The sequence below is a fragment of the Ammospiza caudacuta genome, chromosome 2 (genome assembly GCF_027887145.1).
Source record: "Ammospiza caudacuta isolate bAmmCau1 chromosome 2, bAmmCau1.pri, whole genome shotgun sequence".
Taxonomy (NCBI): Eukaryota; Metazoa; Chordata; class Aves; order Passeriformes; family Passerellidae; genus Ammospiza; species Ammospiza caudacuta.
Window position 1 is genome coordinate 54,351,812 of NC_080594.1, and position 15,608 is coordinate 54,367,419.

Consider the following 15,608-nt stretch of genomic DNA (forward strand, 5'->3'; position numbering starts at 1 on the left):
GCGATTTGCAGATATGCTCTCTTCTAGGACTGACTTGTGCCTGGTACATCATTAGAAAATATAGTTCTACTTCATTTATAGCCATTATTTAGAACTACCTAACAGCTACCTAAATTCCTCAAAAATCTTAAAGTCTGAGTGATATCCACAGGATTAGAATATAAGTATGTCTAAAGTACTGTAATCTGAGGGCTGGGCAATTTAGCATTGATTCAATCCATAATGCTTGATTTAAAGCAGGCTAAATTCTAAATTTTAGGCTGAAACTGGTGCCACAGTATTCTACCTTAGTAGTATTTCTAATCCAACCTAGAGATATAAGAGTACAACATTTAAGGAAAATCACACATTTTTTTTCTGCCTGTTATTCAAGTGATGAAGCTCAATCATTCAAAGCTTTCTGTAAGTATAGATCCATCATCTTTTGAAGTGTCAGCTTTCTTTCTAACAACAGCGTAGGAAAGGTATCTTGTCTTTTTGTTGATGATGTTGCTCTGAGTCAAAAATCAATCTTCAATCAACTAGTTAAGATTTAGAAACCTTTTCTTTAGGGTTGAGATACCAACTTCCAGGAGCTGGAAGCATGTAGTATTATAGGATAGACTTCTGTAGAAAAGGGTAACAAGAAACTTCAGTTCTGTTTTTAAAAGTCGTATAGTTTGTGAATAGAAATGATGTTTCTGGTCTTTTTTCTCAAAAAATTTAATTTTGCACCATTATTACATATTTCAAGCTTCAGTCCCTGGTGAACTTGTAATGGTTTTTTGGATCTGCAAAATAGACTTAATCTTCTGAAAATTTCATTACTTTCTTTCTTAACACTTCATTAAAATAGTGGTTTTAAAATCTGGTTTATGTTAAATTGAGAATGTACAGTAATCTTCAGACTAATTAATCAAAGTAATGAATTACCAGATTAAACAGAGAGCAAATTAAAAACATAGTTTTTTTAGGCTCAATATGAATATTTCTTAATTTCATTAAGTATTTTATTATTATGTAGATCATTCTTATCAACATTAGCGGTTTTCTTATTGCTGCCAATACAAATAATTTCAGAGATCTTTTTTTAAAAGGTTTTCGTTAATATTTTTACTTCTGTCCTGTCATTACTTACTCTGAAATGGAATTATAAAGGGAAGGTTTCTTGCCTTTAGAAAAACTACTGAAGTTGCCTCCTTGCTGCTTGTAAATAAGTAAAATGTGTGTTCTGCAAGGCAGCCATAAAAGTAGGGGCTTCACACAGACTTAAGAAGCATCTTATGAAAATGCCATTCAGAATGGCAAAAACCAGCAGCATTGACTGAAAATTACGGTGTGCTGCTTCTGAAAATTTGTTAGTGGCTAGAAGGGAGGATGCCAGATCCACTCCCCATGGTGCCCTGCCCTCTGTATCAGATCCAGGTCTCATGACAGCAGTTAGTAAAGTTGGACAATAACTAATGAAAGCATTAAAAAAAGTGCTTAAGTGGACTGTAAAGAATGAAAATATCTGTCCTACATTAGCATATTTCTACTTTTCCTCTGGAAATGGCTACCAGCACATAGCTGGTCAAAATGAAGGCAATATAGAAAATAGTGGCTGAAGAAATAACTAGAAAAATCACGCAAAGAAATATTATGAGTTGTAAACTTCTTTTCCCTCTTTTTTTTTTTCTTTTTTCTCTTTGTCTTTTGATCACACATGTCCAGGGCACTAGAGATGGATTAAAAATGACTTGTTTAGAGCAGTGGTTCCCTAGTTAGGGTCCACAAGGTCAAGGCGTGCAGAATAATTTTAAATGTATAGCGTGTTCAGTTAGGAGTCTGATAATAAGGATGCATCCACAAACATTTTACATTCTTCCTAGTGATCCAAAAAGCTTTTTAAATGTTGGCTTAGAATGCAGCTTTGCCCAAACAGCTTATAAAAGAGATGTGGGAGATTTGTGTTGATTAGGTCAAGAAGTTGTCTGAAAGTGGGAGCTGGCCAGCTCTTTATAACCAAAGCTGAATACCAGATGATTATATATGTGTACTTTTTGGCTTTAATATAGATTAACAATGGCTTATATAATTCTACAGGAGTTTAATATTCTTTTTTATGCAAAAAGGCAATGTTACACTAAGATGGCCGTGGTTGTTAATGGCTTGTATTAGCTGGGAGCTATAAAGTCATCCTAGTACTCTGTTAGTGCTGGAATAATAATTTACCAAGACAATTACCACATGGTGGAACTTTTTTGCTGCTCTAATTCAGTGTTATTAATAATGAATAAAATTGCAATTTTCTCAGGTTGCTAGGGGCAGTGGGGAATTATTTCAATGAATATTTCAGCGCATTAGTTTAATCATAGTTCCACAAAATTCAAGTGGGCAATATTTTATACTTTTAAGTTTGGTCTGCTAAGGGACCATAGTCATTAAATTGCAAACTATTTGCACTGAGGTCCATTCTATGATTTACAAGCCTTGTTAAAAATACTGTAAAAGAAAGCAAGCTGTGCCATTAATACTTGTAATTTGATGCTGCATTTGTTAATGGGTTCAGTGTGATTAATGTTTTTAGCAGCAGGCAGAACACTTTGAGACAGGCGGTGCTGGGGTTTATAATACATAAATGCAGGTAAAGAAATGCTAGAATATTGTGAGTTTTAGTAATACATGTTTTTACAAGATTGTATTCCAGAAATGGGAAAGCAGCAGTGAAATTATACTATTATGTATGTAAATACAGTTCAAGCTGTGGTAGGTGCTGATGTGTGTGTTCTTTATTTTCCAGCCAACTGCATGACTTCTGGCGCTTGGATTACTGGGAAGATGATTTGCGCCGACGGAGGAGATTTGTTCGAAATGCTTTTGGGTCTACTCATGCTGATGCTCTCCTAAAAGCTGCTGTGGAATATGGTCAGTACTACCTCAGCTTAAAAATGTAGCTCATGATGCTTTCTTGATGTCCATGGATTCCTCAGAATCATGTCCCTTCTTTCTCAAGGACAGTGCTGAGAATTCCTAGGACAACATATTCTTAGAAAAGGAATTCTTTCAGTTCTTACACTTTAATGAACCAGAAGACTTGAGCTTGTGAGCTGCTAAATTCCCTGATCCCCAAGGGAAACGTTATACTTCTCCAGCATTCCCAGACACTAACTTTGAGAGGCTGGTAAAAGCAACTGAACTCGTCTCTCTGGAGTGACTGAATGAAATAGGTCATCAAACTAATGCATCATAATAGTTCCATTGGAGACATTTTCTGAATGAGGAATTAAAAAATATCAGAAATTTTATTCTGGCGTGGAAATGTCAGCCAGAAGTATTTTTTTCTGCAAATCGTGAAAGAACTTGTTAACAATAATATTTTTTAAGGATAACTTGTGATTCAATAATGAACTGAATACATAGAAGCTTCAGTTTTAGAAACTGAAGAATTAAATAATGTTTGATTTTCATGGAGATGTAGCTGGAGTATAAAAGAGGATTGAGGACATGCCTACAAATTCCTTTATAATATGTAGAAGTTTCATATGTTTGTGACTTCTGTACAGCAGACTGAGCCTGAGTACTCCAAAAATCTAAAGCAAATTTAATTCTTGGGATTAAGCTGGGATACCTCTCTAGCATATCAAAGACAGGAGTTTTTTAAAGAGTATTGTGATGGTGTTCTGGTTTTGTGGGTTTTTTTTGTTTTAGTGCTGAAAAGAAAGTGCTATGATTCTTTAGCATTTAGGAGTAAAAAATTGAAGTAATCATTCCCAAAGCAAGTTGAACCTTTCATCTGATGTTTAGCCAAAGGCTAAGGTTGCCAAAAGTTCTGAATATGATAGATATAAAGCTAACTCTGTATATGACCTACACTTTTCACCAACTTTGCAGTTGTATAAGGCAAATAGCTGGGATCCAAAGAAGGTTAGACATCTGAATTAATATCTGTGTGTGCAGTTATACTTGGAGGTGTAACTTAATCTTTACTTAAAGGTGAGGACTATCATGTCCAGCACTTCAAGTCATAAACTTTCCTTAAGCTTGATTAAGGAAGACATTTCTCCCATTTTTATATGGTATTTGATATTTGACAACAGGTTAATTTCTCCACGTTCTTCCAAAACATCAGGATGGAGATTTTATGAGAGTCGGGTACAAAACTGTGCTGATTGCTGTGTTGCTTTTGAAAGGCAAATAGTCACTAAACCCATGGACTTTAAATTTCTATAACACCTGTTAGTGCATTTACCATACAGGAAAATTAAAATTCAGGTTTATACACAGATGGTGCTCATAAAACTTAGTGGTTACATAAAAATTAACAATAGACTGAAGTTTTCAGAATTTAAAAAATATTTCTAGCTTTTCATATATGTGTTAAAATTAACAGGGAATTAAAATCAGCATGCATTAAAATATTCATGGATTCTATCTAGATGTATTTACTTTTGAGAGGCTTAAGCCTTTGGATTTTAATACTGAAACTTTTAGCTGACCTTTCTCTGTAAGAAAATATCCTTAACATTGATGTTATTTTTATGCCTCTTGGTGTTACTAATGAGTTGAATAATTTATGAGGTTGTCATGTGAAAAGGATTTGGTGCAGTTTGATGTACTTCTAGCCTCTGGTGCTGGAATGTGATTAATAAAGAGCTAGAGGCAGATTTTTTTTTTTTCCATAGGGCTTAACTTCCATTGTAGTTGGTTTTTTTATTGGTTTTGTTTTGCTAATTTTGTTTGGAACAGTTTGATAGTAAAATGCCCCTAGCTTCCAAAACTGAGTATGACATCACACTACAGAAAGAATTTAAAGCATTTTTTTAAAAAATCAGACTACATAGTTTTCCAATAACAGATTTTATTTCCTGACCTCAGATACTTCGCTTGTGACAAATAAAGTATTCATCAAAGGAAAATTTGTTGGGTTTTTGTTTCAATTTTTCATCTTGACTGATACCTCTAGTACAAGTAAAGCTGTCTTGAGCCTCAGAAAAGTAGTGGAAACATCTTACAAGTTTTTTGTTATTTACAGTGACTGTCCGTTATCATTTAGGATTCTGTGCATAAATATTGCAGTGGAGGAATGTTTAGTCAAAGCCAAAGTCAGCAAGCTCCTCAGTGTCTGCGATCAAAGGCATCAACTTAAATAGGTCTGATCAGGCATTGCAGAAGAGGGCAGCCAGCCTCAGCTGAGCAAAAATCACGGAGCAAAGATGACAAAATTAATCAGTCATTTCTTTGGCAGTAAATAATAAGATATGCTGAGGATTGCAGATGAGAGAATTATCAGATTCCTTGGAGATGTGCCTGCTTAACACCTGATTTATCTGAGCTTGTGCAGCCATCAAGATATGACCTTGATAGATAAAAAAAGCTACTCTAGTATTAAATAATATTTGATGTTGGATGTATGGATACTGTAATTATATTATATTTGCAGCAATTAAGGAAGAAGTCTTGTAAATTAAAACTATGTTTATGATCTAAATGTTTGTTTTAGAGAAGTAAAACAAATGTTAAATTCTATCTAGAAGGCCTAAAAAGAGAAGTGTTAATTTTATTTGATAGTGACTTCTTCCTGTAGGAAACATTCAATGTTGTACTATTAGGAAAGAATATTTTTCCAAAAATTTGTCACAATGAAGTTTTTATTTAACTACAGTCTGTTAGTCAACTCCTGTATGCATGTTTGGATTTCCATTTTTCATAAGATATATTATGTATACATATATGTGTGTGTGGGGGCATATGTCTACATATGAATATATTTTCAAATTTCCTGAAAAGTAAGAAATATTGCAATTAGAAATCATAACATATTTCTATGCCTATTTAAAACAGTGTGAAAAATTGCAGCAGATTCCTATGGCTAGATACTTAGCTGTCCCTTGAGACTCTTTGCATCTCAGTCATAGCAGCATTTACAAGAGATTGACTAGAGAATTTTTCCTTTTGGATTAGTCTCCACCATTTCCAAGACTTTAATATTAGGCATTAGATTTGTTTGTAATCTGTTAAAGTTACTTTCATACCCAGATGTAAAATACAAGCACAATTAGTTCAACATTGTATCTGCAGTGCCCTTTATTTTAGTTAAATTCTTACTTGAATCAAAATATAATTTAATTTCTCTCTTTTGTGTAGCTGAAGAGATGCTACTTACTGCAGTATAAAAGTGCAAGCTAAAATGGAATTTGAATTACAGGGAACTTTTAGTAGAGTTTTAATTTTATAACATCAATAACTTAATTATTATTCTAAGTTTAGATGGAATTTCAGTGTAAATAAGTAAATTGTAAATGAAAAGAAAGAAAAAAGAAAATATTATATAAATTAGTATACACCCTACTTTTCTTCCCCAAATTTTACTGTGATGGATATATGAAATATGCAGCTATGACCCAATTCACATAGATTCTGCACATGTGGTGAAAGAACTGTCTCTTCTAGTTAATCAACTTAACAATTTACAGTCATTGGAGATTAGCATAAAGGAGACACTACTGTACATCCTACCAGTGAGGTAGAATACTGGTCCACAAAGGTCAACCTTGACCAGTTTCTTTATTAAAATTGCTCTACCAGCCTTTAAAGGTCCACAAACAATTTATACATAAAGAGAGTACAAGAAAGGCTATATTTTCTAATCAACATTACAGTAAATGTGAATGAACTCAGTGCCCACATTCTAAACATACATGTGTAAGCTGGTCAAATATATCTAGGGTATGTGCTCAAGAATATTTAGCCTGTTAAGCTGATTAGCATCACAGATCCTAAATGCTTAGAATGAAAAAGAAAACAAAGAGTAAAAATGCCTTCATAATGCTCAAGTTTTGAAATAAAGCCACAGATATATGTGCAATATAGCCACATATGGCTTTTGAACTTGCACATGCGTTTGGATATCTAATTAGCAACCTTATTTCAAGGGCAGTTCTAGCCGAAGAAGACTCTGGCTCCTTCTGGGTCTTGTCATTAGTGCTTTAAGTTTCACCAAATACTATGTTTACTCATCACTAGAAATACATTTTTATTACACAAACACAATTAGAAAGCGTCAGGTTTGGCAATTGGGAATGTTGAAATCTGAAAACTGTTTTCATGCAAGCAGAGGAATTTTGAGGGACCTTCAAAGAATGGCAGGAAGGACCAGATTATTTAACAGGCAAGAGCTACTCTAGAAGCAAGGTTGTGTGTGTTCCTGCTATGAAACTGAGGGTCTGAAATCCACAGGAACTCAAACAAGGGACAGCGTTCAGAATGGGACATCTGGCTGCCCCAGGGACCCTAAAGGAAGATTCAATTTTGTCAGGATCCTCAGTGTTAGAGAAATACCCCAAGATGAAATTTCAGAAATGCTAGCTCTAGAGCAACCCCACTGTGCTGAGAAGTCCAAAGCAGTTGATTTCCATAGCTCCTGAGTTCCATCTCATGAGCTGCTGGGCTCCCTGCCTTCTGCAGGCAGTGCTAGAGCAAGCTAGAGGGAAGAGTGTCCAGGGAAACTGGCAAGAAGCTATGCACAAAATGCTGTTCTAGAAAGCTAAGCTAGCGTCTTAGAAACTTACCTGCCATTTTCAAGTAATAAGACATATCAAGAAATCAGAATATCCCATGAACCAGAGATGCTCAATTTCATCGTCTCTGTTCAGAAGCTTTGCTGTAAAATCAAGTGCCCTATTCTAGGAAGTCTGAATGTTCACCTAAAAGCTAGTCTTCATTTCCATTCTGCATTTCAAGTTCTACGATTTGCTATATTAGATTGTTGATACTAATGGCATTGTTAAAAACATAAAGGTGTCTTTTGTTGGTGAAAATCCTACCATTTGTTGCAATAAATTCAAGACTCTCTGTCAAAGTTACTGCATAAATCATATATATCTAAAAAAGTTATATTACTTTTCCCCAAGATCATAAGGTTCTCAGACTTCATTATTCTTTACCTTATCACTTTTTTGTGCATATTGAAAATGCCTGGTGTATTTCCAGAATAGTTTCAACAACACTGGTTTCAGAACCAGCCATAAGATAACCTGTATTTTTTTCAGTAACTGGTTCAAAAATGAAAGCAAGTTGAAGTCAACTGATAGTGAATCATTACTTATCAGAGTTTTGCTTGCAGGCCAACTAGATGCATAAAACTCAGTTTTTTTCCTAGGTATATAGCAGTGAAAGCATTACATATGTACCATGTAAGAGATTAAAGATCAAATTATGCTTCTAGTTTTGTCTGTGAAATATTGCTTCCTTATACTATATCTGTATGAACAGCTTTTTTTTTTTTCAGCTTTGTTGAGTTTTATAGATCCTTTTGTTGGGTTTTTTCACATTTTCTTTTACTTCTAAACTGATCTAGACATCTGTTGGTTTCCAGTAACAGGAACAAACTATTTTTTACTGTCATGGTGGTCAAACAATGGACAGGTTGTCCAGAGAAGTGGTGTGGTTTCGATTCTTGGAAGTACTGAAAACCAAGAAGTATTTATACACAACTTTGTGGCCCCCTTGAGTCTTCCGTCCTCAAGAGGAACAAAGAATATCTACAGAATATCTGAATCAGTTTAGTAGTAAAAGTAAATATAAAAGAAGATCCATGTCTCTCTCATACTGTGCAGACCAGAACTGGATGCAGAAATCCAGGTGTGGCCTCACCTAGGCTCAGCAGAGGAGGAGGATTACCTTCCCCAGCCTACTGGCAATATTTTGCCTGCTGCAGCCCAGGATCATTTCCCATTGCTGCAAGGACACATTGACAGCTCATGTTCAAGCTGGGGTCCCTCAGCACCCCAGCTCCATTTTTCAGGGCTTCTTTCCAGCCGTGTGCTCCCAGCAGGTACTGGAGCCTGGGCTTGTTCCTCCCCTAATGCAGGACTTAGTTCTTCTTGTTGAGCTTCATGAGGTTTCTGTTATCCCATTTCACAGCCTGCTGAGACCCCTGGCAGACCAGTCACTCCTCCCAGTTTCTTGTTATGTGCAAACTTGCTGATTGAACTCTCTGCCTCATCTTTAATCAAGATATGAACAGATATAAAATGCTTCTAATGTCAATTTTCTCATGTTCAGTATAATAGTTATTGTTGCTGAAATTGAGTTTGCTGTAGCTGCATAAGCCAATACAAATTTTTGATTGTCTTTTTTCTCCCCCCTCAGTTAATGCACTACCTAAAAATTAGTCACATACACTACTACAATTTCATAAAATATGTAGTTCTGGGGAAATACAGGGTGACCCCTATCTAAGATAATTCCCCAAACTGATATTTTTTTAAGTACTGCTTTAAGTAAGAATACATTAGTGAAACTGAAGAATGAAAGCCCTTTTCTAAAAAGAAACCTCGTTTAACCACCCCATTCATTCACACAATTCTAATCTGTAAGTAAAGACAAGATGACCATTAATTGTGAGCAGTTTTAAGAAATAGAATCGACTTTGTGGGCGGTAAAACACACATACTTGATGTTCAGTGGTGAGCATTTTAAGAATATGTGTACAGTCATTAAATTAACCCACAACAATTCTTCCATGAGCCAAGTAAGCCCTAAATGGGGTCATGCTGCCATGTGAAACAAGCACATAAACATTTCTGCTTCAGTTGAAGCACCTAAAATAATACTTCTCCTGTTGCAAAACTTCTGTTCAGTACATGAGCTAGCTTTCACATTGATTTTGAAATCTCCAGTGTACTCTGAATGAGTTTATATCTGAATTGGGTGCCTAAACAAGACACAAAAATCTTTTTTTTTTTTAAGCACAGCAATTTAAGATTTCCCTCTCTAGCCTTATAATTGTAGCCCAACAGTGCCATCCACTGCTTCACCACATAAACTCCCAAATATTTCATCTCACAGGATTTTAGGGAAAATATTACATGATAGTTTTGTGCTCTTAATATTTTATATGATAATTACAAGATACAGTTTTGTCTAAAGAAATTCTATGAAAAACCTTACACTGGGTACTAGTTGAAGGATCTGCAAAATAAAATCTTAGCAGTAATTAAATCTAAAATACTAGATTTAACTTGATCTTCTTTATAACATTTCCCACCCCACTCCCCCAATCATAAATATGTTCTCATTAGATAGATACCATAAATATATCTACCATAATGGTGCTTTTTTTTCTTAAAACCCACTGTAATGTGATGAAAGGCACCTTCAAGAGGTAAATAGTAATGGAATTTGCTTGGGTGGAGTACTGAACACTGCTGTGTTGAATTTTACTGAGCGCTCAGTGTCTGAGCTTCTGCTCCATGACTAGGTCGTAGAAATGAGTTGCAGTTGTATTCTATCAGTACTTGCAGTCTCTCAATATCTTCTGCCTGTTGTATGTTGTTTCTAGCATATTCATAGGAATTTTTATGGCAGCTTTACTATAAGTTGTAAGAACAGATTCAGTCAATTTTTTGTAATTATTTTCTTAACTTTTGAATGTCAGAAGCTGTCTTTTGACTCTAATTCAAGTTTTTCACAGAGCTAAATAGGATATGAAAACTTTTCCCTCTAAACCTCTGTGTTTGGTTCCAAATGCCATTCCTCTGAGATTTTTAGGTTATCCAGCATGACCTGGGTTTTAGCTGCTGTTATTGGTCTGAGCTAATAGATTTTACTGCAGAACTTGCTGGGTTTTTACCAGCAGTTAACATAACTACCTCTTTCTTCATCTGAAAGTATATGACCCCAGAATGTTCTTGAAGCCATGAAATTGGCTTGCAAAACTATTCCTAAGACCTAAAAATTGGAACCATTGTCATTCTTGGAATTCTAGCTGCATTTTTCTCCCTTCCACAGTTAAATTTTCATGTACAAAGAATACACAATATCTGTCTGTTCTGCAAAATGAAAGTAAATTATTTACCAAACCCAGTAAATTGCTATGATGAGAAATATTTTCAAACTCATGTGAACATTGTATTTGTTCTATTTATTCATTTCTATATCTATTTGACAAATAAATATAAATTCTCGATCCATGAATATTCAGTGAGTCTCATAGAAACATTTCAGAAGAACATTCTGTCAGTGAAAGTCTAATAATAGTCCTTCAGAGTCCTTCAAAGCTAGGTGAATGTAGGTCTTGGGACTCAGATTTTAACATGTGTTTTTCTAGTTCCCTGGGTTTTGTGCTTTAAAACTCTCTATTAAGGAGTAACAGCACATTAAAAATCTCCTTTGGCAATAGTTAAAAACATAAAATACTCCTTTCCTAAGTTTTCTCCACTCTTCTTATTCTCAATGTCTTCACTGCAGGGTCCCATTCCCCACTTTGTATGTAAGTGGGAATATGTATCATTAGTGTTTTCTGAAGACTTGGCAAGGATGGCATGTCAAGCACATGAGTGGAATGGAGGGGCATTATTTCAGCAGTGCTGCGCCCTTTGCATAAGGATAATTAGGAGATCACACTGTAGATCTAAAAAGGCTTTTCTGTCCCACTCTTTCTGATGGTCAGTGAGAGGCTTTTAGGCACCGGGCTCAGGTTTTTGTGAGCCTCTGGGCTACCTGCAAGGGTTAAACAAATATAAGAGTCTAGGAATCCCTTCAGTATAGGTGATTCCTTGTCTTTCCCAAAGAAAAGGAAACTGGTATGTATAGATTTTGAAAATAAGGGAATTAATTTTCAGAAACAGTATAAATTTTAAGATGACCAAGTATTTTTACTCATTTTTTTACATTGCACTATTTAACGTTTATCACATAAAATTGATTTCTATTCTATCACATGAAAATTCTTGTAGACATTTTATGTATAGAGTAAGATTTGTACACAAGAAATTAAGATTTAGGTATATATGCAATGGCTATTCCATATCCTTACAAGTACAGTGAATTCTTCAATACCACTTATTTTGTGTATTTCGTTATTTTATAGTGTTGGTTTAGAAATACACACAAAAAGTACCACTGTAATGAGACAAACTGGATTTTTTTGTGGGCTTCAGCATGGTGCAAGTTACAGGCAGGGATGAGGGTGGTAAAAGAAAACCAAATGCATTTCATGGAAAAAGTTCTCAAATACAGTACTCAAATAAGCAGCATGATAAGGAACACCCCTTGTTAAGAATTCTATCAGCCAGCATATTATGCATGTTTCCAGTTTAAGTTTCTTTTTTGTATCATGCACATTACACAATGATATGATGTTTTTCTTATCCTTACAGTGTGCCTAAAGAGTACATCTCCTGGTGTGTTTGCATAATACCCTGAACATCATGTTCAATAGATACACTTTCACAGCTGAAAGAACTATGCATAAAACTCAAAAAGTCTTTTATTGGTGTCCTTTTTGCCGAATAGCACAAATCATTCAACCCTTTGCCCTTAAAAAGCTGGTCATATTATCTAAATATCATCTCAGCTCTCATCTAAATGGAAGATAATGTTATAGTGCTTGCATATTTAACATAAACATAGAAATTTTGCAAATATCCCTGCAGTTGCATGCAAGATTTGTTCTCTCTTGTAATATTTGTGAAGCAGAATGAAAGACGTCACAGACCCCACATGGCAGCTTAATGGAAAGTGAAATAGAATACTGCTCTCCTTTTTTCTTTACTGCTGACTGCTGCTTAGATTTTTGTGGGTTAGCTCTTCTTAATACACACTCTGGCCTTCTACCTGGGGCAGTGATTACTGTTCACCCACTTCAATTATCTCATTGAGTTGTTTTAATGATAGACCCTCAGAATCTCATGTCTTGTGTACCATTACTCTTTCACTCTTCATCTGCTGGTCTGCATGAAACAAAGATGTTCTATAACTGCAGCTATTTTTGCTAAAAAAAAAAATTAGAAAGTAATTTTTTTAAAACTGTGGAGTACAATGTGTTCAAAATCAAGAAAATTGCAAAGCTTTGATTTTAATTTGATTAATAATTGCTATCTGGATAGATAACTTTGAGGTACAACTACTATTGCTAGATTATTTACAGCTTGGAGGAACTTACGTGTTTACAGCAGCCTGGCCCAAACATAAGGGCTGTCTGCTGCTACTAGAGTGTAGTCCCTTAGCAGCTCTAAGATTTAAACACAAATATTGCAGTGTTAGAGCCACAATGAAGCCTCACAAATGTGCATATCCTGTGGGTGCTGCCCTTTGTCTGGTGTTGCTATAGGCATTGATCTATGCTGAAATAGGAGCAATTCTTCCCACCAGCTACTTTAGCTGCTGAGTGAAAATATGTAAACCATTTCTGGAGATGTGGTGGTCTACATGAGGAAAAACGTGCATTTGAACACATAATTGCCACAGTGCAGCACACTGAACCAGTGGGAGTCTAGAAAGTAAATGTAGATGTTCTAATGACATTTTTATATTGAAAAAATTATTATTTATATATAACATTGACAATCCTTTAAGGAAACATTATGTTATGTGACATTACGTCATGTTTAGGAGATTTTGTCTGTGTAAAGACTGTATAAGATGGTATTTCTGTATGCCTTCAGATGAGTTTCACTTGAAAAGGTTACCATTCCAGAAAGATAATGTAATTTCAGATATGTTGGCAAATGGGTCTCTCAAAGCACTGATCATGAGCTGTTGAAGCTTTCTTCTGTAAATAAGTAGTTTTGATAGAAATTGAAACGGTTGCGTACCTGCCAGAATTATGATAGTTACTATAAAAAATTTTAAAATTACTTCCTACACATTCATTGCCTGCACTAGAGATTTTTTTTCTTTTTTGCTGTCCTATTAAGGCTCTGTACAGTGCTGTTTCCAAAGAGCCAATATTTTTTTGGATCTGAGAGCAAAAGCTTAAGTGATGAGGGGAAAAATTGCCTTCTTGCAAAGACATAATCACTCATGGCCACAGAAAGGAAGAATTAAAAACTTGCAGATGTGTAGTATGCATTTTCTTTTTAAAATATTCAGGTTAGGACCAGTCACACGGTTTGGAGACACTAATTTTTAAATAAGTAAGGGTTAGAAATATTGGGGTAGAATACCCTGGTTTGGGAGGTAAGATAACATTTCATAGAATAATAGAGTGGCTTGACTAAAAAGGGATCTTAATGTGGTTCCAAATCCCTGTCATAGAGAGGGTTGCCACTTTCTTTTCATGGAATTTCATTAAATGCCATGCCATTTCTTCTATGTCACTGCATTATCAAGTGTTTGTATTTTCAAAGAGTATTTCATTTATTTCCAAGGTTTTATCATTGTTAGGCTTTTCAATTAGAATTTTTTTTGGTTTTGTGAACAGAAAGCAAAATTAAGGCCAGCATATGTGGTTGCAGTTCCTCAGTATGGAGTGTGCCAGTTTAGAAGAGTGGCTACATTGATCCTGGCTTTAAGGTCTGCAAGCAGATAGTCAGAACATGTTTTTTTCCCTGGGGAATGTTGCTTAGGAACTAATCTAAAACTTTCCAGACATAATCCAGGCCTCAACTTTAAGATGTGGCATAGGCATGCTTTTCACTTTTATGTCATCTTAAAAAGGTTTTATCAGATGCTGTGTCAAAAGCATAGAGTGCCTTGTTTAGCAAATTTATTCCATTGTTTCATTATCATGTCATACATATTGAAATTCAATCACCTTTTCTTTCTTGCCCTATTAATTAAATTTTCCTATTCGAATAGTTTGATTTCCCTCCTCAGTGGCCTGTCTTAAGGAACCTTTGCTTACATGTGAATATCTTGAATCAAGAATAAATGAAATTTCTTTTTGCTGTCAAAACCAAATTGTGAAAACACATTGCATGCCTTTGAAAATCAGTACACTCTATTAGCAGACCTGTCAATATAAAAAGTGCATTCCATTTCCACCTCTTGCTATAATAACCTTTTCTATGTTACTCAGAGGCAGTTCACATAATCAGAGTATATTGTCAGCTTACTGGAGTTGGGGAAGCATGAAATGAAAATCGCGTTAATATTGATCCAATTCTCTTACTTGCAAGTGTCCTTGATGTCCTTTCCACTGAGCAATAACTGTTGGTGTGATGTAGATATTTTCCTCTCAGCTATTACTATTTTTTTAAATGGCTAGAAACACACCTAGGAAAATTTTATTGCTCTTAATTATTTTTCTTGTTTATCATCTTTGTCTGTTGAAATTATCCACAGAAGAATTTGGTTTCTTTCTGCAATTTAGCAAACTACAGTATATGCCAAAATGCTGCCCTTCAAACTATCAGGGATCTGTAAAGGTTGTCAGTCATGAAATATGAATCCATTCCTCTGTGTACGCGTTATAGCAAACTACATCTTAATCGAAATATAAACATTTGAGTGTTGTTAGTTCCCATTTGAGGGGCTTCCTCTGGTTCCAGTCAGAATGGGAGTTGCCTTTCAGAAGCCTGAAATGCATTGGAATATTTGCTGGACTGGGAACATCTGAGTCTGTCATCCACTGGCTGTTTATGGTCAGGGCTGAATCAGTGCAGGATCCCTCTCATGCGCTCAGAAATCCTGAAATCTCAAATATATATTAAGCCAATTTTGACAACTGCTAAAAATAAATTTCACGACCACTCTGAATCTCAGTTTTTGTGTCTGGAAAAACAGGAAAAAACAACAGGAAAAAAAAGAGTGCCTAACATGGTACTTCAACTTTTATTTTTATGAGGGACCCTTTTTATTAATATAAAACACTTTGACTACAACTATTTATTTTTTAAAATCCCTCAACCTCATCTGAGAAA

General features: G+C 35.1%; 1 protein-coding gene across 5 annotated transcripts in view; it reads left to right on the plus strand.

Annotated features, from left to right (window-relative positions):
* NBEA (neurobeachin) overlaps positions 1-15,608 on the plus strand; it is a 453,368-nt gene that overhangs the window by 267,685 nt on the left and 170,075 nt on the right. For all 5 annotated transcript variants that reach the window (XM_058800580.1, XM_058800578.1, XM_058800579.1 and 2 more), the window contains one exon: positions 2,762-2,886. In XM_058800580.1, coding sequence (XP_058656563.1) covers positions 2,762-2,886 — 125 coding nt within the window. The remainder of the gene's footprint in view (positions 1-2,761; positions 2,887-15,608) is intronic.